Below are 27,358 nucleotides of genomic sequence, written 5' to 3'. Positions count from 1 at the left end.
TATTCACCATATAGTTAAAGTCTATAAATACAGATTTTTTACAAAAATTGTACATTGTACACAGTGCTGAATATGTCCTTTTCATGTGCAATCCGATTCACCAGTGTACAAAAAAAGACTGCTGTGATTCTGTGATTCAAACATCTGACTTTACCACATGGAATAAGTGTCAGGTTTTCCAACATCCTGTTTTGGCTTATGATGGCTTTGGAGAAAGAATTAACTCGGATCAGATAAAATGGCATTAATTCAATCCTGTCACTTTTCAGTCATGTGACAATTCACAAGGTCAAGCTACAGCAAAATAAGAGATTTCGATTAGTGTATTAAGTATGGCTTTCTTATCTTGGGCTACGTCAAAAGACCCAATCCTTAAACCCTATTAACTTTCAGGGTAATATGATTGATGTACTCAATGAAATGAATTGGTCATGTAAGAATTATTTACAGAATGCCAAAAAATACTCAAGGCATTAGGGTTAGATTTACATAGGTTTCAGTGGTGCAGAGCATTTTATCTTTCAAAAATTGCAAATGATTGTTTAACAGATCAGGCCCTGTATTCAAACAATTAGACCTGTATATCCCTATAGAAAGCACAGGAAATGTAAGCATATTTCAGATGTTGCTTTTTTGTTTTTAGAAGTCACCGTTCAGGAAGCTGCATTCCTTTAAAAAAAACATTTGCACATTCTGTATCAAAGAAAATATGCTTAAAAAAATGAAGGTATCTGTTTTTACATTGAAATATACATTAATTTAATACATTTACATTGAAATATAGATTCAACACCAGTAGCATAAGCGAGGCAAGCTATTTAAATTTCCTGCATGATTTTCCACAGTAGAAAATTGCCATTGGATCTGTTTTTCCTACTGTCTCACACACTTGCTCCCTCTCTTCCCTCTCTTTCTCCCTCTTTTATTTTGGGTTATTAGTTTGAAAGCCCTTAGTCTCCAGGTGGCAGAGAGACAAACACAACTGGAGTGTGTGACCACTGATATGAGCGTCGCAAAGAGAAAGCTGGAAGAAGCGGAGAGCCAGTGCCAAGCGCTCAGGTAAGGAAATGAGAAAACAATACGCTGACAGCGCTGGCAGGGGGAAAAATGAAAAGCAGCTCTTATACAATCCGTTCCTGGGCGGTTGGATGGCGTGATGCATTAGCAGTGTTTGGTGCTCCCAATAAAAATGAAAAGACGGCACGACAGGAAGGAGGCAGCAGATGTGAAACAACTGCTGGGAGCCCTTGGAAAAAAAAGAAAAGAGACCGGCTGATAGGACAGGACCCTGTGAGCCTTGCAGGGTTTTGTCTACCAAAAAAGGAAGCACAAGAACTGGAGAGCTTAAGCTGAAGGTTAGTCACAAAATTAGAAGTCAGATGAAACACTATCCTTAAAAAAAAAACTTTTCAGTGTTCCCTTTGCTACATCAGCTTCCCTGTTTAGGGTGTTTTTCTTCCCCTGGGAGGGGGGAGGGGGGGTCTCTTCATTTTCCACCCATGTTTCCAGTGTCCACAATTGGCTTCTAATGCTTATAATTAATGCAAATCTTAATTAGGGCCACTGGATGGATCCTTTTATTCAGTACAGATCAGATTTGTTGTTTTCCCTCAAATCAAATTGTTTATAGGCTGTTAATTTCAGTTTTTAAACGAAAATCAGAGCTTCAGGGAAGGCCATGTGCTTCTCAAGATGTCAAGGAGCAACTTCAGTTCAAAAGATAGATTAATTAATGTCATGCCCTACAGCTGCTGGGTCTAAGTCTGTATTAATTTCCATAAAGCTTTTAACTTTGTTAAGGGTCCTCAGATAAGGGATTTGGTTTGTGTACAATGTCTTCCTCTTATGTTTACCTGATAAATTATGAAACTTGAAATCTCAAAGTACATTATCTGATCTAGTAAACAAATTACAATAATGTCCCCTGAAGTGTGAAAAACGTATTGCAGTATCTAAGCTGGCCATGCATTTTGAAATCAGGGACAAAAATAACATTTTGGTCTAGTCGATGTGGAAATTAATTTTTATAGACCTTTTCTGAACTGCCTTTTCTAGGGCATGAACTGAGTGGTATCAAACGCACCGAAGACATAGGAGAGGGAGTTCAGGTTTTCGATTTTTCTTAGACCTCCTGACCCACTAGAATGTCTTTCTTGGCAGTAAAGTTGTGCATGGGTTAAAATTTGCCGTGAATCTTCGTCCTGGTGCAGAACTCTGGTTGTGCTAAGAGGCAGAGTTACCTCTTCTCAGAATATGTATCTGATGCTGTAGATGGGTATGATTGATTATGTCAACAGTCTTTGCAATAAAAATATTTCTGTGTACCTTGTAGCCTGGAGGATCACAGTATTGTTATTATAGAATTCTCTTCAAGGTTCGGAATCCTGTTGACAGATGTAGCTGATTTTACCTCACTGTTTCTTTGTCAGATATGGTGATTTATGAAGCCTGACATTTAAAACACGCTTTCATAAATATGCCATCTTATTCACATCTTTGGCTTGTGGGTTGTACTTTAATCACTTGACTGTTGAAAGTGCTGTAGAATCCACCTTGGAGCATGTCTGTAAAGTGACTTACATTCAGTACCTCAGCTCCGAGCCTATCTTGACAAGGAGCTGTTTTGTAGTCATGCTTCGCTTCAGGCTCAGAATATTTTTACTTTCAACCAGGAGAACAACAACAGTAAAGAAAATCCATTTGGTGTTTATTTCCATAATTTGATCAACATAATTAGGAAAAAATATTAAACATTTAATAACTACTTGTATTTAACAAATTATGCAAACAACCTAAAGAAGAAATATATGTTCTACTTTAGTCTTTAGATTGCAGACTAATTCTAAATTTTCCTTAGGTGCTCAGGTTAGAAGAGCTATTCATCTGTAGTTTACCTAGGTTTTTATCACTAACTCTAGGATGGCTGGGAAAAATGGTCTAAAAACTACACAGCTCATTATCTGCCTTAGATAGACTATAGTTAAACCCTTCAAGTACATCAGGGAACTTAAAAGAATTGCTTGCAGTTACTCCAAAGCTAATATCAAGAGAGTAAATTCTCTTTCTGAACTTTTTTCTCTGCACATGCATGCTTTTTGATGTTTGTTTCAAGGCATGATTATAGGCTTAGCTTAGAAAAAACACAAAATGTTTGATTTGTTTTTTTTTGGTAGAAATCTGTTTTCCTCGTATGGTGTACAGAAATGTTGAGGTGTGGATGAATCTGTGATCTGCGTTATTCATCAGACACTTTCACTGTATTTGGCTTAATCTGGAGTGATTGTTTACCCCAGAGTAGTCTGTGAGATGTGTGCTAGAATCAGATGAAAAATGGATTATCTGTGATGGCTGGAGTAATTGGTATCATGCTTTGTGTGTCGGTACGTCTGGTTTCACTTTCTTTGTGCATTCTTAATGGGATGAAAATGGATTTTGTTCCATTTACCGCTTACATTCATGTGTCTGTTATTTTGTTACATAATGCTGCAAGACAGATTGTATTTTACATGATATTTTTGGTTACCATAGTCCCGTCTTTATTTATACTAAAAACACTGAAAATGTCTGGTGAGTACGATACAGAATCCCTTTTAACCTCAGTGGTTTTCAGGGTACTGAAAATGTACTTTTATTTTTTTAATTTGTTCAATTTTTTTTGGCCTTGTGTTCATTCTTTTTAATTTGGTTGAGAGACGGCAGAGCGTTCAGAGGGTGAACTTTTTTAAAGGACAGATTGTACAAGCTTAACGTTGGGCTGCTGAATCACAAAATGTGTAGGATAAAGAGCCCCAACTCATGAGCAAACCTGAGCTCTTTCATTTACTTTTGATATTTTGTATAAAAGGACATTTTACCACGTTAACTCACTCCGACTCCTTTCTGTTTTTAGCTTCTAACGGTGAAGTGGTCAGGAAATGATTGAACATATCTCATATATTGAAATAGATGTGTGTTGCGATTAATTTTCAAATGCCGTGTGAATTTTACAGTAGATCCCCTGCTTATGGGTGTACTGTGGGTTTTCCAGGTCAAAATGTTACCAACAGCACTCTGTCATGAAGAAGACTCTGTATTTACTCCAGACAGCTAAACAAGAGTTAATGACGCTGAGGAGCATTGTTTCTGATTTCTCTGACATCTGGGGAGGATTTAACACAGAGCTGCTAAAGAGAAGCAAGGATACAGATACAGGTACACTGTATTATTACTCCACTGTGTGCCTAATACAGATTTTCACGTATTTATATTTTTTTACAGATCAAGTGCATTTTAATATAATGTTGTATAATCATCTGGCCCTTTGCATGCTACTGTTTCTGTTTACCAAAGTTTCCTTTGGCGGTATCCTGGAAAATACACAGTTCATGTTTGCCTTTTGTTTTCTTTGATGATTTACTGCACTTTCCTGTCCAGCACCACCTGCCTCTCGTTCTGTAGTGTGTGGGGGTAACGGCTGTTCAACAGAAGGTAAACAGCAGACATTGAGCAGAATAAGCAAAAAAAAATAATTGGAAAATAATGTAGTCATTCAGAGGAGGTGAATGTGCACAACATTTTTTAAGAACAAGAGTTACTGGAAGCGAAAAAGTCACAAAAATGTCATTAGCTCATTAAACAATGATGCAAAATAAATCATTTGAATGTTTTTCTACAGGAACAGTGCATCTTAACGTTCCTTAAACAGATGTGGACACGGAGCATAATATTTAGCTTACTTTTACGGTGTTCACAAACACTTGATATTAATTATGAGATATTTGTTTTCATATGTGCTGAAACTGAGCTGCCTTTGCTACACGATCTTGCAGTTTATATTTGGAAATCAGGCAGGTTTGTCAAGTCCTCAGGTTGTTTGGATATTAACGAGTCCTTATGGACCTCCTGTCATGAGTTGAGACCCCCTCGGGGGAGATTAGATCCCAGGATTGGAGATATTGAAATAGGCATCAAATCCTTTCACGCTATCCCGAGCAGCAATGGGTATTTTTTTTTTCGAATTTCTTCATTACGTCTTTGACGAGAAAACTCACTCTGTGATAAGCTTGCTGTTCCCCTTGGAATTGGAATCTGATAAGGCCATAGCAAGGGAACTAAAATTGCTGTAGCGCTCAAAACAAGCTGCCTATCTATAAATAAAAACATTGCAAGCATTTTTATTGTTCTTTTTGTTTAAAAAAAAATAGGTTCTTATTAAAATCAGACAAATATCTGTAGGGATATCACGATTCACCCCAGGCTCACCCCATAGGGTGTGGCTGTTTTCATGGCAAGGAAGAGCCTGTGAATTTTATGCGGCGGCTTTTTTCTCCCTCTTTGTCTTCCTGCATTCTGTGGGCTGCAGTTCAGTGCCTAAAGATGCGTGCCAAAGGTGAAAAAAAACTCGGAGCAATTCACCTGAACACGTGAAAGCATTTGCTCTGTTTTAAAATCTTTATCTCACATCTTATCAGGCAAACAGTGTTTAATACTCACACAGAACTGGTGATTTTTTTTTTACCAGTCCTTTTTTAATGAACACTCGAGGCGGCTACGTCTGCGCCAACGTCATAAAAAAGCCACTGATGCCAGTAACCGAAAGCAGTGCGACTCGTTATAGTTAAAGGCCAGGCTAGGATTCTGTGTTAACCTTTAGGTGCGCAATTATGAACTACCTGTCTTTCAGCTTTTGTGGTTTCAGTGAAAAAAGAAAGCTATGAATCACTCTGGTAGGCTGGTTACAGAACAGCAACAGCTGGTTTCTTTACCTTAATTATGCACATCAGTTATCAAATATGCTGACAGACATGTTGAGACCTCACCAACAGCAGCAATCTGATGCTCTGTCAGGGAGCCAGGATGCATGAAACTTGATGCCTCTTTGATATGTTATTGAAGCCTGGGAAGGCACAGTGCAGTAGACTGCAACAAGGAAAGGGTTATTTCATGTATGTTCAGAGGTGCTTTTAATAAACTAGTGATTATTTTAGCTAAAAAGTACAGTTCTATGTGTGTTACCTGTGCAGAATAAGTTGCCAGTGACCATGGCTGAAGATCACATCTCAGTGAAAAAAGGCTTCTCCATTTCCACTGGAGAGAGTTGTTCTTCCAGCCAGCCCCATGTCAAATGCGTTACATTTAAAACAGCATTCAAAACTAAAATCTACAAAGGAACAAAGAGAGGTCAATCCCACCCTGTAAATCTGGTGGAAAATATTCTCTGTGTGTTGCACTGGCCTGTAATCACCCTCTCCTGTGAATTCAAAGCCTACTTTAGGAAAGCAGTATTTTCTGTGAAATCACAAATATGTAAATTGGTACTATTTTTGTTCCGTAGTTTCTGTAAGGTGCGTGCTTCACAAACAATTCCATAGTCACGCTATTAAAAGCATGCGGTATGACCCTTTCTTGAACTGGCGCCATTTTATTTTTACGTGTTGTACATGACGAAATGTCATAACTAAAAGGGCAGAATAATCTGATGAAACCTAACTTCATAAGGACGAATGACATTCAAGCAACAGAATGTTTTGTGAGTGTCGACTGTATTTTAAGTTTTGGCTAAACCCACCCGGTTAAGGGGCAGCCCCCTGGCCGTAAGACGAGGAGGCTAGGACACCCATTCAGAGAGGGGAGTTACCCGAGGGGCAGCTGCTAAGGTGGAGGTAGGGTGGGGGAGGGATGCATGCAACAAAAATGCAAAAAGAGGCGTTTGCGTGAGATGTACACAGTATATAACGAAAGTCAGTAATGTTTATGATTTGAAACAGCTGGATGAAATTGGCTCTGTCTGCCTTTATTCCTCCTGAACTTCAGTTAAGAACTTCCACTTGGAGTTCTTAGATTTCTCTCTTTTCTTTGATAGAACCAATATTGCTTTCACGGAAGACCTAGAGACAACAGGTGTGCTCTGCCACGTTACATCCATGTCTCAGCAATTCAAACTTTATATAAGGTCCATTTTGTTACAATTATGGTTGTGATGATACTTAAACATTAAAAAAAATGTTTAAAAAACAATAGTTAACAATAAGTGTGGAAGCTGTAAGGATTTACAATAAAGACTTCTCCATCTGCATAAAAGGCACAAGCTTGACCTCACCAGTTGCTATGCTAATTGCTAGTTATTTGAGGATGACCTTTAAGATGGATTTTTGTTTTAAAAAAGCACTTGGGCCCTTTATTCCAGACATAACCACGCTGCAGGAGGCTGTGGCCGCAGCTCGACAGGAGACAGAGCAACTGCAGAAACAGGTCAAGGATCTGCAGAGTGACCTGGCTTTGTCCACATCGCAGCGTCATCAGCTTCAAGCCACCACCCAGAGAGAGGCCGAACTGCAAACAGAAATGCTTGGTATGCAACGTAATGTGTGAATCATAGGTACTGCTCTGTTACACCTTGTCCAGCATTGGAAAAACATGAGTTTTGATCGAGTGTGAGAGAGTCAGTGAAGTGTCACCTGGTGCAATGAGAGGCCGTAATCAATGTCCATGTGCTGCAAACACATGTTGTTAAGGGGCGGATTGGTACTTCTCGCCGCACTTTACAAAACGTATCTGTAGCTATCAAGGTGAAATTGCCCCCCTTTCTGTGTATGTTCACCATTAATAACCATGACTTGAATAGCGTTTTTTGCTTGGTCAACAAATCAAGTTATTGACATTGCCTTAGAAGCATTGTAAAATTGAGCTGTATTTTCTGCCACAGCAATGGATTTTGTAAAATTGTAGATTTTTAAACAAACTTTTTTTTAGATGTTTTTTCTCATGTGTACTTTTGAATAGATGTTTAAGGGAAGCTTACAATTCCCTTTAATTTATGTACTAACGTTTGTAAAAGTTCTTATGCCTAACATTTAAAACTGACAGGCGGAGGCAAATTCAGAAAACAGTAACAATTCTCAAACCTTTTTTTAAGTGTTATTCAAATTTCCAGGAATAGTAGAAAGACAAAACTGTCTGTATAACTCATGAGTCATATGAGCAATTTTTTTTTGTCGGTCGAGCTTCCATTGTATTGAATGCACCCCATGATTTCCAGAATGAGCATATAATGAACTGAGTAAAACTGACTCATTTTTTATGTAACTACAGTATTATGGCTGTCACGTTTCATCTAAGATATAGGAGAACAAACACTTTCTATGGGCATCAGCATGACTTGTGTGATGAGATTTTTTTTCAAGTTGTCTCATTAATCATAATGAGTTTTGTCAGAGACATGGCTGGAATAGTGTGGGTTTATGAAGAGGTCCGTACAGTAAGGAGATCAAGAACTGATCAAGGACAGAAAAGTTAAGCACAGTTAACGACAATGTATGTCCGCTATACTGTGATAATTTTTGCAGTAGTTCAGAGTGCCAGTCAGACCACACTTATTAAGTGAGCTAAAATGTTCCCTGGTAAATCTGTTAAGTGCACTGACTCCTGAGATATACTGAGAATTGCAATTCTTGTAATGTTTTTTAAAAATGGAAAAAGAGTGCTGTCATACCTGGGTAAAAATGCTATTCAATTAATTGAACAAGTGTAGACTTGCTCATGTTACATAAACATAGCTTAACAAAGAGTGGAGAGATAAAGGATCTCGATTTTCAAAGTCAATTGCCTATAGCTTTATATCTCCTCCAACTTTCTGAAAGGACCACAATGACCGGAAAGCAATTATCAGTATATTGCTTCACAAAAACACTCTGAAGTATTCTGCTTCCTCTTAAAAGAAATGTCAGGGTGACACACACTGCAACCAAGAGCATTTTACAAAAAGTATGAACACTTAAGAACTCACATGAAAAGTGAAGGCAGAAACTTAAGTGAATTAAATAAGTCACTTGAAAAACTGAATGCCAAGAACACGAAGATATTTCTGGCATCTTTGTTTGGATGTAACCAAACAACATGAAAATTCGGAAGACCAGACTGCCTCTTCCATGCATCTTTACTGCAACATAATCCTTAGAAACCAAGTTATACAAACGTCATGGTCTTAGCTTGCAGAACTCTGTAAGAAGATGTAGAGAATAGCATACACCACACAGATAAGAGCAAAAGTTGAGAAAACCTTACAAAACCTTACATATACTTTTATAACTATGGTTACTTAGCCTTATTTTTGTTAAGGAGAAATTATTGAAAGAGCAGAATGAAATAACATGCTAGTTGTGCCTATTGACCATCTTGAGCTGTCCTTAAAATGGAGAACACAAACCAACTTTTTGTAGCCCCAGTGCTATTCCGGTACTCATCTACAAAAAACAGTTAAATTCCGAGCATGTTATTGTTTTTGCCTTTAAAAACATTAGAGGTCTTGTTTATCATAAGTTATTCTCTTAGAAAGCAGTTACATCATTGTATCCTGGCTTATCTTGGAGTGGTTCCATTTGCTAGCTCTCACAGCTGCTTGATATTTTCAGCCACCTGGTTCAAAAGCAAATTATTTGAGGGTCAGGACGTCTTGCTCCAGTGCCATTCCAATAGACATTAGCAGTCCAGGGGACTCTGTCGACAAGGATACTTTCAGGGAATGTTTTTTCTGGTACGGTGCAGAAACTCTGTAGCCTGTTCAGAGACTTAAGGTTCTTCGTGAGTTCCTACAGGAAATAACAGCCTTCCTCTTTTTATGCAGTTTACAGACTGGGCCACAATATTGCAAATAAGAAATTCCTGTCTTCTGCATACTATTATTAAAACTGTCAGTGCAAATCTGAAAACATCCATAAAGACAATAATTTTCTCTAGTCAGAAAAAAAATGGGCTTCCTTTAAAGTATTTTTGTCGTAATATGCTACAGGCACTGAAAAATAAGTTTAGAAGGCACTATTTTACAGAAGCTATACAAATAAGCACAGGGTGAAGTGTTCCTATAAATCTAACATTTGTCTCCAGAAAATGTGGCATATAATTCATATCTGTAAAAATTGCTAACAGATTAGAGCTGAACAATGTGATCTCCAAAAACTTACGCTTCTCAAAATGCAGTGAGTAGGAGGTAACATTTGCAGCATGTGAGGTGCATGTTGGGACTCATCGTAGCGCCATCAGGTGAGTCAGGGTGACCACTCCCTGGCCCTCTCCACAGAGAGCAGTCAAACGCAGAACGGGTCCAGCTGGAAACACAGCACAGACGCATGTGCTGGGAGCGCCAGGCCGCGTTCGCTCATGAAGAAAGACTTCCAGAAAGGCAAGAAAAATTGCCAGCACGCCCATGAGACCTGCGACATTTCCCTCCTGTAACAAAAAAAAAACATTCAGTATGCATATTTTTTTAGACCACACCTGCAAGCTGCCATTCATCCATTTCATAAATGTGCATAGTGAGAAACAGCCAATATTAATGTCCAGAACATTTTTTCTTAAATTGTTTAAGATTTACATTCATTTAGCATTTTTAAATATAAGTTTTCATGCAAACATATTCTGCAGAATATCAAGTAAATGCCAGTATAATGCTGTCATTTACCAAACAAGTATTTATTTAAATAATATTTTCCTCCTGCATCCATGACTTTAAACTTTTATTTAAAAGTCATGGATGCAGTATTCAGCATTTACTTATACCATAGTTATGAGGGTTTTCCTTAAACAGGGAAATATTAGATTTCACATTTTAAAAAAACAAACAATCTGGTTAACAATTCAGTTATCACACTTCAGCATTTGAATATATTATTTTTTTCCACTTTCATTTTGATACCAGAGGTTTCAGAAAAGCAGAATGGTATATTTTCAAAAGGTAAAGTTTGGCGATATCAGCTGAGAATATAAGCTTTTACTTGACTGCTTCCAGAAACTGTACCTGACTCTGTAGTCTTTATCTTGAATGGCTGCACTTTCCCTAATCTGTCCCTGGCATAGCGGACTTCAGTGATGAGTAACATGCAGTTTAGGCCTTCTGTATTATTCACAATAACTCAACTGTCTTTCTTCCTAGTCTTCCAAGGAGAGCCAAAGTTTCATGAGTTTGCAACAGTTTGCAACTGATAACAACAGGCTATTTTATTTTATCTCGCTCTTCTGGCATCAGTTAGAAAATAAATAAGGCTTGTAGTATTTCAATATTTTACAGGCGGTGAAAGGTTTTAAGGTCTTTAACATTTAATCATTTGATTTGTCTCTAAAAGGCCAAGCTTACCTCATTTTCTTTTCTGTTGAATTTTTTGCCTGACATGGCACATGTGAGAGTCTGAAAGAAACTGAAGTGTTTCTCATGACGTTCACAGCATGCAAGTGACATATTTTACTGACATCCTCCGTCGTTATATTGGTACAAACAAATGCGTCTTGTAGTTAAGGATATCTCATTAGCAAAACAATGATAAACAGCTTTCAGAAATCATGGACATTAATGTTTCAAAGTGTCTGGGTTGCTATTTATTCACTTTGAGCAGTTGAGACACTCCAAGCGTTTTAAGGATTCTCTTATCCTCTGTGCTGTGTGCATGGAGCAAATTTAACATGCCTCAAACTGTTGTTTCAGAAAGTCCTGAAAAAAATATGTTAATGAACCTGCAGTTGATGAATTTGTTCTGCATCTTACACATCCCAGCAGAATCAGTCTTAGCCATTGCTTTCTGTGTTGTGTGGTTTACAGAATTAAACAATCAAATCAAGACTCTACAGCTGGATCTTCAGGAAAGGACATCTGAAAGGGATCGCTTGGAACAGGTGTTCACGTAAGTTCCTGCTGTTCTGTGTGAAACAATCAGGAGGCAAGCTGCTCAGGGACTTGCCTAGATTAAAAAAAATGTATTTATATGAAAAGCGTTCCTCCTAGTGTCAGCAAACAGATTTGGCATTTGGGAATATTATTTTTTTAATAGCAATCATTACATTTTTGGGGGTACCGTCCTTACGATTTCCGAGAAACATTTATAGGCTCCCTATGTTTTTGTGGCAGATACAGGGCGGTTCTAAAATCATCTCCTGAGCCAAAATATCGCAGGAACATGATAAGTGTTCATTACTAGTTCGAATTCCTTTTCGCAGTGCCTTGAACCTTATCTTCGTCCTCCTTAAGTGAAATTCTGATGTCTTTTTCTCTAGAAGAAAAAAAGTGTACCTGAATGGAAAGAAGCAGTTGGAAAATGGGTGGTTGGATACTGTATATACCCATACCCATATACCCAGTAAAGGACAGCAGTGTTATTGCCTTCTAGCCTGGTCTTATCAGATTTCGGAAGCTCAGTCAAGCCAGGCCTGGGCAGTACTGGGATAAGAGACCTCTCAGGAAACCCAGGGAAATTTATTGCAGAAAGCTGTGCTGGTGGATGAGCAGTGACCATGTTCCCCTCTGGACCAAAACTTCCAAACTATAGTAAATGTACGTAAGTCTGTTAACAGGAGACCATGTTCTGTAGGGGGTAAATCAACATCTTTGACTACTTGGTTGTTACAAGATCCCATGGCTCTGTTTGTAAGAGGAGGGGTGTTAACAGTGGTGTCAAAGATTTCCCCTAAATTCATCTGTTGAAGCAGTTCTCGACCTGACCTGCTGAACACTGGGGCTGCTGCGTGTAATGCCTGCCATGTGTAACTCAGGGGCGCGCTGCAAAGTAAAACTCTTTCAGATCTTTTAGGGTGAAAAGCGCAATAGAAAGGTGAGGAATTATTGTTAGGAGTTCCCTTTCGCAATTTATCACTCTGCAGTTATGAGCGCTGTCTGTATCACCACCCCACAGATCACTGTGATAGAACACAATGAGCGGCAGTCTCATTTACATCAAACACAACAGTTAAATTGGTTTACATATCACAGTATATCTTCAAACAGTGTGCCTGCATTGTAATTCATAACCATTCATTTTGGTTACTCTCTTGGCATATTATAATTAGCAATTCCTAAAGCTGGGAATTCAAGGTGTTTTTTATTGATTCCTTAATTTATGGTTTGCATGTCATTCAGTTCTTGAATACAGTTCAGTCATCCTTCCCAGTCCTATTCAATTAACAAATACTATTGAAACTAAAATGTTTTCTTGGTATTTTAAAGTGCGTATTCTGAGTCTTTTTTTTCTTCGATCTTGTTGATTTCACGCATATCATTTATCTGCTCCCCTACTGCTTTTCTGGTTGTTATTGACTATGTTTCTACAACATAGAAGGCTGTGCCTGAAGTATCAACATTGAAATTCTGCACTACCATGGTAAAACTATCAGGCATCTGATAGAGCCTTAAATTAAATCAGCTGTCCAGAATGACACACATGTTTGTTCAATGGATAAAAAAGAAAGTTAATAGCCAAGGAAAAGAGCTAAAGTTATTTTTTAGAATATATAGGGATCTGATGCATATACTCTATATAGTCATTTTCAAAACATGTACAGTATATAGTCATTTTTAAAAAGGAATTTGTTCTATCAATTTTAATGAACTGATGACAAAACAAACCTGTCCATACTGTTGTAGATATATTAGTGTAGCTCTAGAGGCTTAAACAGATTTGTTTGCTGACCTCTAGAAGATGCAAGTTCTCTCTAGTAAATGTTCCATTGGTCTCAAAACACCATAACCGTTTAATTAAATTATGTCCCTCCTTCAGTACATCTCCCTTACTTTTTAGGTATCTATATTAACATGCCGCTAAACCGTATTAATGTGAGATCCAGAGAAACAACAGATTTTTTAAAGTCAGGATCCTCTGTGTTCAGAGAAGGGATTTTAAAACCTGTCAGCCAGGTCTCCTATAAGCCACATCGCTGTGAAAATCCCAAGGCTTACCCAGTGCTTACAGCTGTAATACAAGTTTACAACTGTAAACCCCCATCAGAGTTGAGGGTTCCTGTTCCATGTACTACAGGAAACAATGTTATGTCAGGATGGTAATTTTTAACCTAATGCTGCAGCTATTATGTGATGACCTTTGGTCTTCAGTATGCACCTTAAAATTAGTTAATAATGGTATCTATATTAACATGCCGCTAAACCGTATTAATGTGAGATCCGGAGAAACAACAGATTTTTTAAAGTCAGGATCCTCTGTGTTCAGTGAAGGGATTTTAAAACCTGTCAGCCAGGTCTCCTATAAGCCACATCGCTGGGAAAATCCCAAGACTGACCCAGTGCTTACAGCTGTAATACAAGTTTACAACTGTAAACCCCCATCAGAGTTGAGGGTTCCTGTTCCATGTACTACAGGAAACAATGTTATGTCAAGATGGTAATTTTTAACCTAATGCTGCAGCTATTATGTGATGACCTTTGGTCTTCAGTATGCACCTTAAAATGAGTTAATAATGCTGTTTGAATTTAATGAGAAGCCGTTATTTATAGGAAAGGAAAGTTGTTAAATTTGACAAGTTGTCGGGGCTTCATCTGACTGAATCCGTTCAATTATGTGAAAGCTGTCTAATGCCAGAGCTTTGATATTTACTAAATCTTGTCCGTGCTTGTGTGTGTTGGTGTTTCTATGGCTACTAGGAGACCTCTGACCTGCTCCCCAGACAATCTCCTACACCTGCAGTGTCGTGGGGGTCTCCTTGGAGCTATAGAAAAACAGACACACACAATTAATTTCTAGAGTCACTTTGTTCATTAAAAAGAACTCTAGGAATGTAAAAGGGTAAGTAAAAAATTAAATTTAAAAGTTTACGAGTCAAACCCCTGAGAAACTGATAAAATAAAGCACCAAATTTTAAATAAAAAACAGGCTGTCGGGACTACAGTGTTCACCGAAAACAGAACATGCTGTTCTGCACGAAAAATAACATTTTCACAATAACAGTAGGTAATAGACCCTACAGAAAGCTAAAACTATGTTGTTTAGAGTGGACACAAGTTGTTGTTTAGTGAGGACACAAGGGTAAGCATCCCTACTTTCACAAACAGCGCAGTGGGATCTTTAATGAATAACACCCGTCAGGGCATTAAAATTTTCCTTGGAAGTCTCAACTCCCAACACTGTCCTGTGTACAGTATTCTGAAGCATGAGAAAAGAGTGCTTGATTTAGATTTAGAAAAATTGCTTTGCACTTCATGAGGGTTCTTTTTGGAAAAAGTATGATATACCTTTTTGTGTTACCACTCAGACCAGGAAATCATTTTTTAATTAAAGAATTTTAAACAGTTTTTAAAAATCCAAACAACTTCTTAATAGCTAAGTAGCCTTTTTTTGTTCGGGATGAAAACCCAAGAAGAAAGATATGTCATAAACTGTTGACCGCCTGTTATGCTACAGTGTATTTAAAAGTGTAGAAAAATGTGGAGTTTTTAAGACATGGCCAGGTCTCCCTTGTTAAACTAATTGGGGATGTCTACGTTCACGTACAGATTTACGTGAGAGTGTCAGTTTACAGAAATCTACTCCAAGCACGCTATCAGCTCATTTGTTGACTGGGTTATGTTCTACTGAGCAGATAATGTTCTGCTAATGCAGACTTTGTGGCCAAAATACGCTCTGTACATCTTGTGAGAAGACTTGCATGCTTCGGATTCCTACGCCATTTGTTCCCCATTACTGAACCTCAAAGAATATCCCACGTAATTATCAGGAAGAAGAGCAAGCACCCAGGCTGACACTTTGGTCTGCAATTAAACCAAACAGACAATTTGTATGTCACACTATGCGGATTTGGAATGTTCATTATAAACCAGACCTTAAATAGAATATGTAAGATCAGCAAACGCACAAATCATTCAGACATCTGGTCATGCACACCAGGAGCCTGCCAGCCTAAGAGGGAGATCAAAACTGCAGCAACCTTTTTTTGCTAGCAGCTTGTTGCCATAAACCTTCCAAATTATGAGTTTCCTTCCAATGTCTTTTGAGTGCATGTAATAATTATTAACATAGATGTGTATGCACTGAGGAGAGTGCTGGTGAAGGCGGATAATTCTCAGATCCCCAAATTTATGAGAACCATAAAACCATAGCTTATCTTTATGCTCACAGCTTCAACCACATGATATTGGTGGGCCGATTTAAAATAATTGTCGACCCAGATCAAAATACCTCCTTGACTTTCTACCTGGTTTCACAGATGCCCAAAGTAGTATTATTTTTTTCGTTTTCTGTGAGTGGCCTCTTGTGATGTCATTATCCAGTCGTGATCTACACGCCTGTTGACCCAGCACATTTTGATTAGGGTGTCGAGCAGCAACCCTTCATTTCAAATCATTTCCTTTCAGTATCGTTCTAATATTTGTTACATTCTGTAAATGTTTACATAACGTTACACGTTTAAACCACCACAAGCTTGATGTTTGGGTAGGACATCTAGTGTCTATATACAAAGATTAAAACAAAACCAAGATATTGCCTCAAGATGGTGAATTGCCCTTTTTTTACTTCTTAAATCTACTTCTCCATTTCTCGCTCCAGAATATATCGATTGAATTTATGAAGCACTTTTCATTGCAAAGTTATATGTATTTAGCATTTTCGTGAGGTGTTTCCCTTTACCTTAAATATACAGAACAGAGGTACAATTCTGAGTTGAAACAAGCCATAACACATACTGTAATTTACTTGCCTATAGTAGATGGAACTACAGTCGTCTGCTATACAGGTCATAATGTCACAGATTAGGAGTGTGGAGCTGCATCACCGTGTGTTGTGTTTCTCCTTCCCAGTGTGGAATTAACCTTGGCTTTTTCCTTATTACCAGACTACTGTACCTTGCCCTGCTTGTAAGTGCAGGCATGGGTAGCTAAATCCCAGCTATCTTAACAAGACATGAAAAAAATTCAAAGAAAAATAGACCAAATGCCCTTTCCATTCACTCTCATTCTGGGAGTAGATCATTGTTTATGAGATGGGGAAACTGAGAACTGATTTAAAAGCTCAGGTCTAGCTTTGTGGATGTTTTTCCCCTTATGAAGTGTGCCTGTGTAGCTCTTACACTCTTGCTGTGAGAGAATTAGAGTTCAGAAGCTTTCAGCAGACAGTATCAATCGCGATTCACCCCCCACACTGAGCCTGACCCTGGGAGAGTGTGAGAGACAGCCTGAGAGGCAAAAGGAGTTTAAAATATTCCCTCTCTCAGCAGCGAAGCACTTAACATGATGAGGTCTCAGGAATCATTATTAGGAATCCTTTGGCCTGCAGCCTTGGAAATAGATGCAGCCAAGACATCCAATAGATTTAGTTTGCTGGATCTTGATGGGGGAAAAATGATGATAGTGCCTTGGCCACCAACTGTTCACAGGACGATTGAGAGAAAGAGAATTTGGTCATACAGGCAGCCTGGCAGTATTTAAGCCTCTCACCACATTGAGAAGTCAATGAGAATGAAACATGGTTGCAGAAGTATTAGAATGTAATGATTTTAACTCAGATGGTTCTGCATGTGCAGTGTTTTATATGTGTTGTTGTTGTTATTATTATTGCAGCAGGGGTATTAAAAAACACATTCTCCTCTGTTCTGTTCCATTAGCAAAACCCCAAGGCACCAATGTTTAATGGTATTATCAGTAGGAAGAGTAACGTGTTTCAGCTGTCTGTCAGGAACTCCTTTCAATTCACTAAAGAATTATCTTATTTTACTTCTAATTTGAAAACGCTCAGTGTTTATTTATGATCAAGGCCTTTCTTAAATGGTGTATGACTAATGCTGGTTTGTAGGGGACCACCCGTTTGCCAGCATGCACGACATAATTAAATCAAACGTAAGACAATAAAATGAATCTGATCAGTGCTCCATGCTTTGCTGAAGCAAACTGTTGTCTGGACCTCATTTGCTTGACTATAATTTTATACCATGCAATTAGAACTGAAATGTGAGCAATATTAAAAATCACTGAAAATGTCATTCTGCCCAGAAAGAAATGTGATTAATTTTGTACACTATCTGTTAATTTCTCTTAAGGGGTATGCGCTCCTCCATGTTGTTTCATGTTTGTTATGACAGGTTGTAACCATTAAAGATGAAAGTGGGATGCAGGGGAGAAAATTATCACAATATCTCTTAGCTACTACACCTCTTTGAAAATAAGCAGATGTATCTTCATTTAACTTCCAACATGTGTAATTATCCCCCTAGGACTAAATCCAGGGAGATAGAAGATCATCGGTACAAGCAGATTCAGTTTGAGAAGGAACAAAAAGACGTTCATGCAAGGTAAAATGCATACTGTATACATATATGCATAGATTTACTATAATCTCTTATTTATTTACCAAATTCCTCTTTGTAAATATAATGAGAATGATATCAAGAGCATTACTCAATAGACGTACATCTGAAACAATAATCAGAATTCTTAAAGACCAAAGTTCCCAATGACATGGGGTCTGAAAACACCCTCTTTTATAAGTGTTATCCAAGTTTATAGCTTTTCATGTACATTTGTGAGGACAAACAGCATTCTGTGCCTCTATGTGCTTATCTTTAAAAGAGAGGAATAAGCATTATTTATGGGAGGACAAATTGAATCACATTCTTGTGATCAAGTTACCAAACATGAAAATCCTTTAAAGGGCATCATACTGTCTCTAAGAAAAAAATCAAATGAAACTACTTCTGGTGAGAAAGAATGCTAGGCGCATAGGTGTTAGATTTCACGTTACTGCCATTCTTAGAAATACATATATAATAAATTGCTTTCACATGTAGGCCACATTTTCAGTGCTGTTCACCGAGTACAGATTGCACTTGTCAGGCGATAGATGAGAGCATGCAAGCCAGGCCCTCCGTACTGGAACAGAATGTGTATATAGTAATTATATACTATATACTGTATATGTATATAGTAATTACCTTCTGAAAACCTGATTCAGTCTTACGTAAAAGTGTGTTTATACACTGCAACTTCATCTATATCCATAGCTATTATTGCACCATTTCTGTGACCTGTTGGCGAAATAACTGTGTGATGTTCTTTTCTCCTGCAGACTGTGCAGAGAGTTAAGGGAAAAAGAAGAAAGTTGGCTGACCTGTCAACAGCAGGTCAGGCATTTACAGGAGCAGCTGTCTGAATGGGAGAGAATGGAAAAGGACAGAGTGAGACAAAACTCCAGAACAGAAAATGAAAATGCAACCCTGAGAGCTGCCCTGAAGCGAGCCGAGGAGGAAATCACAACGCTGAAGAGCGAAAGGTTATCACCTGTTGCGTTTTATTAATACCGTAATGAGAGGCGCAGGAGCTCATGCATTGCTGGCAACTCGGGGGATGATGTAGTGAAGAAAAAACTAAATAAATCTGCTATAACACAGCCAGGCACGTGTTCTGTATTACTGTCCTGCACACCGGCCACTAGAAATACCTCAGATATTATAAAAGAGTGAAACTCCGTAAATTAGATGACTTGGAAATCTGTCTTAATGTGCAGTGAGACATTTGCAGGTTTGTCCAACTTTCTTTCAGGCACACACACATGTGCCTCCTCTTTTCAAAGCACAACTGTTTTCCTCAGTTACCCAAACACCCTGCCAAAGAGTATAGCACCTGCAGTTTAGCTAACGTTGTAGGGGAAAACACAGCATGATTTAAAAAGAAAAACAGAATTTACCTCTTCCTGACTATATTGTTAATGACTTGTTTGTCTACTTCCTGCTGGTACGCTATAAGAGTCACCCAGTCTAACTAATCAAACCTCAGTAGCTAAGACTGCAAATATTAGTCACTGGAACACTTCTGAGATCGGTATTTAACCGTGACACTTTTTTTTCTCCATAAAAATAGATCAGAATGAGTTTGAGAGACAAATGTTTTCTTGCAAGAGCTCAAGATTGAAAGGAGCGCTTTTTGAAGTTACAAGAATACAGACAGTACATATACACACATATAAAAGTTTCATTTACTGGTAAACAATAAAGCTATTCATATTCCTATTCTGTTAAGGACATCACAACTCATACTTTAAAATGTGGGCAGAGACCACAGCAGTTATTTTGGGATCTTTCTCACTTTGCATGCATGGCTGTGTCATAAAATTGTTTTGGTTGCTGAATGGAGTAATTTAACATAAAAACAGCGAGACATTTGTGTTGGTTAGAAGTGGAAAAATAATATGCACACAATATTGAAGGATCAATTATAGAACTGTGAAACGTCTGTTATATTGGATTCATTTCTGAATCCTTTGTCCTTTGCCTTTTAAATATATCATTAGTCATTATACAATCCTACAGTATAATGTAACATAACTTCTATGAAGACCTTTATCATCCTTCATATTTAAAGTGTTTTTGCCAGTTCTGTGTAATTCCATTTCAGAGTGGAGTTAAAAGAACTCAAACGTTTGTTAGGCTATATACAGTAATGACCTACTTTAAAATTGTTTGAGAATTATTTTGCCATCATTTATTTGAAAAATGATTGAGGGAATTCAGAGAGATATTATTGGAATTGCATTTTATGGCTATTGATAAAACCAATATTTTCCTTCCTCCTAATTTACTCTAGACATACAATTTGGGGGAAGTTGATGTTGTTCTCAAAATATAGTGTAGGCTAACCTGCAATATTCCTGGTAATAACGTAGTTGACTATGGGCTAGACAGAATGAGAACTTGCTGGTTATCATTTTAATTTCAATCTTATTACAAGATGGAGGACCATACTGAATAATTCAGACCAGCCTTTGGGTAAGCTCTTTCTGTAGTCTTTGTTTTGTTTATTGCACAGCACTGTTCACAGAAAAATAAAAGAATCTCGGGATATAGGATATGTTTTGTCATGTTCAGTACTCACCCAGTTTGGGATGACCGGTTGTTTCAAGACTAGGCTCTCTGACATTCACTCCTACACCTTCTCAGGAGCGAATAATTCTTGTGGGTTTGACCCTCCCTTGGACACGCCCACTAGCAGAGCCATTCATCCTTTGAGCTGCTGCAAGCTCCATAGTGCCTGACAGGAGAGTTAGTGCTAACTGGAGGACATTCATCACTCATTGACATCACTGCGACCCTGCAGGTACTCATAGGAGTTGCTGTTCGCTGAGAAGCCAAACAAACTTTGACCAGCTTTTCCCATCTCTACCCTGCTGGTGCTCTGACACTTGGGAAATTCAGGTCATAGTTGTATAGTGACATGACCCAGGCACTTTTAAGATGACATTTTATGACTCAAAAATTCTGGCAGTCCTCTCTTATGAGAAGCAGGTTTACTAAAAACGGCTTTTTTTTTACCAAGCTTGTAAAACTGGTGTAATCAAAGTAGGGCAATTCTTTTGTTGACATCAGATTATTTCAGTTTTTTTTTAAAGTCAGTTTTGAAACTGAAACAAAGCAGTTCAATTTTCTCACAGGATGCAGAAGCTTAAAGGAATAATTCTTAAGGCAGTATGACTAATTTTCTATCTCATGTTTCTGAAACTATCATTTTAATGGAGATGTTTGGTGCCTCAGCACTAAGAGATAAACTATTACCACACCAGTATATTTAACAGGCAAAGTAGGTTCTGGGCTGATATGTCATGTTCTCCTTTGTTCTCCAGTATTGCACATTTGCTCACTGTTAGCTCTCCAACCTCAAAGCTTCGAAAACAGACATGACTGGGATACACAGCCCTTTAAAAGAGTGACAATTTCACTTAAGACAGAAGCTAGCCATGGTGTATTCTGGTGCTGAAGGAGTAAATAATTCTCACTGAGAGATGAGAGAAACATATTTTCTGCAGTTTGGGGACTGCCAAATACTGGACACCATTGCAGTATTACAATCCCAAGTGTCATAGTGGAATCCATAAACGTATATGAACCTGGAGTCTTCATCCGCCCTTTTATGTCACCTTTCACATAGGCCTGCAGTTATACTGCATCTCTGGCCTCCTTAGGTAAATGGACAAAGGTATGGACCTTCCTGTTGTCACAACAAATGGTGCTTTTCACAAATACTCTCATATGTAATTTTTATGACCCATTTAATGGTAAACACACAGGGGAAAAGAACAAGTAGTTCACTTCTTATACCCATCGACTGAAACTCATAGTATGAATTTGATTGCAAGAGTCTCTTTTTTAAATTGGGCTCGTCTGCTTGTGAATCCTAAAAATAAGGCTTTTAGTACAGGGAATAACTAAATCACTCTCAGCAAATGATGTAAATAAACTCATGGATGCAGCAATTGAAAGATCTTAGTGAAGGAGTCCCGAGTTTTGTAGTAAAACTGTGCTGGTAGAATCATCTATTAGAGGTTTTCCTAGGATAGCTCTGAATTTGGAAAGCTCTGAATGTGCCTAAGATTGCAGAGCACGAAACGTGCACGCACATGAATTAACTGCTAAAGCCTCATACTGTTTATTTTTCCTGTGGCTTGCGAGCTGCCCTGAGGCTTGGGTGAGCTCATGCAGTTGGGGTCTTGGTCTACTAACGTACCTGCACATACTGTATAGCCTTCAATCTGAAAAAAAAATGAATGCTTCCTTTAATGTCATTTTCTAAAGATATCTGGCCTCAAGAACCAAAATTAAAGACACTGCCTTAATCCTAATCAGATCCACATTCTACCAAGAATTTCTCTGGGAAGCAAAACCCAAGGAGAAGGGAAGGGACTTTTCCCAAAATAGGACAGGTGTGCACAAGCACGATGACGAATATGTGATGTGATAGGTAAAGATATATGGGATATTTTCATTGGAGTGAGCAACATATACCACATATTCCAATTAATGAAAGAAGGCTTCATTGTCAGATAATTTTATTTTTATAACATAAAGCTGAAAATTAAAGGTTTTATTGTTTTCATTTGCTCCTTACCTGAAGTTTTAATGTGCCCATACACACTGGGTTAGATTTATTCGACCAAGTAATAACCTTCTTAGTAATATCTTGGAAGACCCTTTCTGCATTCATCCAGTTAAGTAGCACAGACTGCATTTTCTTGGCAACTACAGTGATTTACAAGACAGTTCTTTCATAAGACAAATAACCAACTGAATTATTTTGCACTGACAGTTCTGTGAAATGTTCTTTGGAATCCTTTAACAAGGGGATAGGTTAGAGGGATTTTTGCAATATGACTGCAAAAATATCACCTCCAGAAATTGTTTCTCTTTATACCCATGGAAATGCAAACTTTCTGGGAAACTGACTTCAAAACTTGGATGATAGTAATAATGAAAAGTACAGAAATGGTGATTTATTCCCTTCAGTTTAATGCTCACTGATCTTTCATTGTAATTCACAGCAATCAAAAAATCTCAAAATATGCCATGCAGTTGCCTTTCCATATCAGTTTTTAGATAGTTATTCTTGGTAATAGAGCATGAAAGGCATTGTTTAGTAGAAAACATCTGGAGGATTTCGATGTTTTCTCTCCCAGCTGTTTGAATTATTGCTTTCATGTTTTTGTTTGTCACGGGCACGTTCCGAAAAGACACAACAGATTATAAACCTTATGTGTGAGTGGTTAAAATTACAGCAGGATGTGGGCTCCCTACTGATTGCAGCAGATTAAAAAATATCTATTGAGATGGCTATGGCATTTGTATAGATTGTTTTTGAGCTGTATGTCCAATTAAAATATAGATAGTATTTATATGACAAAAGGTATTCTTATTAGAATTGTTATGCCATGCTTCTTAATTATGGTACATTTTCTGGTGCGTTATTTTTCTTCTGTGCAGTGTGCAAGAAACAGTGTTATTACCCAAGGGAAGAGTTCAGCAATGGGATTATTTTGCAGTAGTACTGCAATTAAGTCCCTTACCACAGCTTTGAATTCAAATGTCATTTATTAAAACTTAAAATGTTGTTGTTAAGAATAGGTCTCAAATATTGCAAATACAGTTGGGGGTTAATACAGCAAGCAACTAAAACATCTGTCTGTGATCTTGGACTAGTCACAGACTTTGCTAAGTTATTGTGATACCATAATATAAAGTATGTTTCCCATGTGCTGAATACATATTTGTGTCTGACTTGCCTTGCAGAGAAACCACAGTACTCTCTCACCAGAGTACAATTCAGCAATTGCTAGAGAGCTTCAGACAGAAGATGGTGGATGCTGAATATCTTAGGTCACAGGTATGTTGCTGTAAGGCAAGTCTGGCTTCCACTTGAATTAATTTTCTTCTCTACTGCCAACAGACCCAAAACGTCTTGACTCGTGCAAAATAATTTCCTAATCTGTTAACCCTGTATGACTGGCTTGAACATGCCTGCTGTGAGATTGTTTTGCCTTACATTTGAATTAAATGCTGGATGAGCAAAAGGTTAAACTAATAAAAAAGCTGACATGCCTTTAACATACGTAAAAGGGCTTTAAAGCAACAACACCTGCAAACAGAGTTTGCAGAGTTCAAAATTGTACGTATTTATATTTTGTCCTCTGAATCAGCTTTATAAGGAACGAAACTTGTTGAAAAACGGTCAAATCTGCAGCATCTCAGCACAGTGTTCCCATTGCAGTTTGCAAACACTGGCCCACAGAAATTATAAGGCAAGCATAATACACCACAGCCTCAGATAAAACAAAACTAAAAAACGTGATGTCCGTTCATTAAACAATGCCGTTGTGCTGCTGATGTGGCCTTCTCAGAACAGAGTGTCACTTGCATTTGTCCACAGTGTTGGTACTCCAGCCAAAACAATTGCAGCCGAGTCTCACAGGACTGAGCTCCGCTTGGGTATGCTCACGAAGCTTCAGGCCCTGTGCAGTATCCATGTTCAACATCCTTCGTTTTTTTCAAGGTTGCTGGGAGTTCCTGAAACATGGTAATATTAGCTGAAATGTCTTTATATAGAATAATTACATGAAAGACTGGTTGGTTTCCTGAAACTCACACGAATGCCTAACCAACTTAAGGAAGCGGTCACCCAACCTATTTTCTCACACAATACTTGTTCTTTTACTCTTTCATAAAATGTGGGGGCCTTATTCTGGTGTGAGGAATTTCCTTCAACACAATTGCATGCCTGGTAGTCCTTGTTTATTCTTCTTTTTTTTGACGAATGTGGTGATAACTTTTTTTTCCAGCACTCAATTGTTCTCTGTTCATGGCTGCTAACTGACTAAGTTGTTTTCATGAATCGGAGATTTACATCCACATTTTCACGACAAGGCTTATTTGAGATGTGTTGTACCATCTTTCCAAAACCAAGAAAAGGCACTTATTTAAATTAGTTTTAATTAACCTCATTCTTGCTTTCAGGTCAGAGAAGAACTTGAAAATGAAAGAGCCAAGCTCTCCTTGCACTTAAAAGAAAACGAGCTGAGCTTGAGAAGGGAAGCTAGTGTGGAACTAGATATCGAAAGACAGAAGTTTCAGGAATTGCTCCTGAAGTACCAACACGAGCTTGAAGAACTCAGAAAAAAGGTATTAAGTTCCCTTTTTTGGATACCAGTAAATGGGCAATAATTAACAGTTGAGGTGTATGTTTATAGGAGTCTAGTCCATCACAGGGGAGACACATAGACACACACCAGGACCAGTTTTCCCAGAAACTATAACCCACCAGTATTTTTCAGACTGCGGGAGGATATGGGGAGAACACACACACTCCACACAGATAGCACCCTAGATCTAGAATTGAACCCAGGGCCCCAGCACTGCAAGGCAGCAATGCTGACCGCTGACCGCTGACCACTGCGCCAGGGTTTATTCGAATGGAAAGAGATTTCCGAGTAGACTAAAGCACTTAAGATGCCAGGGCTTTGAATACATGCATTTGAATTTTTTTTTCCGCAGGTGCCAGACCTTGTTCTTACTGCTACCCAGGAGCTGAAGGCTGAAGTGTTGCTACTGGAAGAAAAACTCCGGGAGGCTCATCTGAGCTTGACCGAGAGGGACAGCCGCAAAGAGGAGGAGATTGACAGTTTGAGGAAGGTGGTGTCTGCCCTGGAAAGCCAGCTGGCGCACGAGAAGCACACCATTGACCACTTGCTTTCAGAAGTGAGACAGGAGGCTGAACAGAAGTCAATAAAGCTGAGCGCCGTGACTAAGGAACTGGAACAATTAACGCAAGAATCATCTCAGTTGCAAGAGGAGGTGAGCAACAGCCACAGCACGAGTTGTTAACACAGAGGGTCTATTCTAGCAGCAGACCCCGGCACTGAGTCACGATTCCTATTTTGTCCTGTGGCATGCTCGTTTTCTGGAGGGCCTTCTGTTCACGGCTGTGTGCTTGGCCAATCCACACAACGCGCTGGTTAGTCGAATTTTACAGCTGACATACTCTTTTATGCTGAATAGAAGGTGCTTCTTTTTTCAAAGAAAAATGCCCTCTTATGTCCTGCCTTTCATGGCATTTTAAAGATAGCATGAAGCCATTTTCATATCTGTTCATGATATAAAATCAATGCCAGGGGCCTGTGCACGCCTCGGGCCCTGTGGTTTTTTAATTCCACACTTTCACCAGCCAGTTATAATAGTTGTATTGATTCTGAAGCGCTTACATTTAACAGTTTATGAATACTGCATGACAGGGATCACATAGGGCTCCAATGATAAAGTTCCATTTGAGAAGAAGCAGAAAAAAAAAAGGTCAGATGCATTTCTCATTTTTCTTTGTTGCTGTTAGAAAATCTAGAAAAATTGATTCCATAACAAAAAAAAAACTGCCGGGCTCTTACGATGTCCATTTAATCAGCAACAGACTGAGCCCTGATTTGATAGTGATTAAGAGGTCACGCACCCTTCGCCTTCTTTAAGGTGGAACTTGGTGTGTTGCGGAATAGACAGGCACTGTGGAGGATCCTTTCCTCTTCCTCGTCACGCAGTGTTCCTGTGTTAGATGGGCGGTGAAGAACTGGCCGCGCTCTCCTGGGATCTGGCAGGGTGGAGCCCGGGGAGATTCTGCTCTCACCACGCAACAGCGGCTCCCGTTGCTCAGTGGGGGGGAATCTGGAATTGGCACGAAACCGTGCGAAGCCTAACCTTACGGGACTGCTGCCTTGATTTTCTTATGGCTCTGGTGCTCTCATCTCCTCTCCTCGGCTCTGGGTTTTGCGGGCGTCTTTAAATCATTCAAATACATGAAAGACTCAATTAAGAGATAAGATAAGATTACGATTATTGGCCATATACATTCTCTTGCATTAGGAACTCATCTTTTCGCATACCCCTGCTTGCTCTCCATGAGACACAGACACACAGGCAGGGAGAGAAGCTGGGGGTCAGAGCGCAGGGTCAGCCATTTAGACAGCGCCCCTGGAGCAGCTGGGGTTAAGGGCCTTGCTCAGGGGCCCAGTGGAAAAGGATGCCTCTGCCAGGATTTGAACCAGCAACCCTCTAGCCACAGGCACAGATCCTTAGCCACAGAGCCACCGCTCCACACTGGTCATATAAAAATTGAAGAAAACTAAGGCTTCTGAAGGACTGGAGTTGAAGTCCCTGGAACTAGCCTGGGGGACAGAGATCAATAAGACATGTGTCTATTTATTTATCAGGTTTCTGTGAACATTGTGGGAGTAAAGGTGTGGATAAAGCACTGAGTTTGGGAGAGGGTAGTCGTAGCAGCAGTAGTAATAATAAGGATCACAAACCGAAAACAACAATGTCA

The 27,358-nt window shown here is 38.8% G+C and overlaps 1 protein-coding gene across 5 annotated transcripts in view; it reads left to right on the top strand.

Annotated features, from left to right (window-relative positions):
• lekr1 (Leucine-, glutamate- and lysine-rich protein 1) overlaps positions 1–27,358 on the top strand; it is a 48,915-nt gene that overhangs the window by 19,007 nt on the left and 2,550 nt on the right. For all 5 annotated transcript variants that reach the window (XM_088618829.1, XM_088618820.1, XM_088618811.1 and 2 more), the window contains 9 exons: positions 940–1,059; positions 4,028–4,191; positions 7,166–7,330; positions 11,567–11,648; positions 17,953–18,030; positions 18,804–19,007; positions 23,788–23,881; positions 25,009–25,173; positions 25,546–25,845. In XM_088618829.1, coding sequence (XP_088474955.1) covers positions 940–1,059; positions 4,028–4,191; positions 7,166–7,330; positions 11,567–11,648; positions 17,953–18,030; positions 18,804–19,007; positions 23,788–23,881; positions 25,009–25,173; positions 25,546–25,845 — 1,372 coding nt within the window. The remainder of the gene's footprint in view (positions 1–939; positions 1,060–4,027; positions 4,192–7,165; positions 7,331–11,566; positions 11,649–17,952; positions 18,031–18,803; positions 19,008–23,787; positions 23,882–25,008; positions 25,174–25,545; positions 25,846–27,358) is intronic.

Source organism: Lepisosteus platostomus, chromosome 2 (assembly GCF_059453375.1).
Source record: "Lepisosteus platostomus isolate fLepPlt1 chromosome 2, fLepPlt1.hap1, whole genome shotgun sequence".
NCBI classification, from domain to species: Eukaryota; Metazoa; Chordata; class Actinopteri; order Semionotiformes; family Lepisosteidae; genus Lepisosteus; species Lepisosteus platostomus.
The sequence above is the reverse complement of the archived record's forward strand: the minus strand, read 5'-3'. Positions and strand labels throughout refer to the sequence as shown.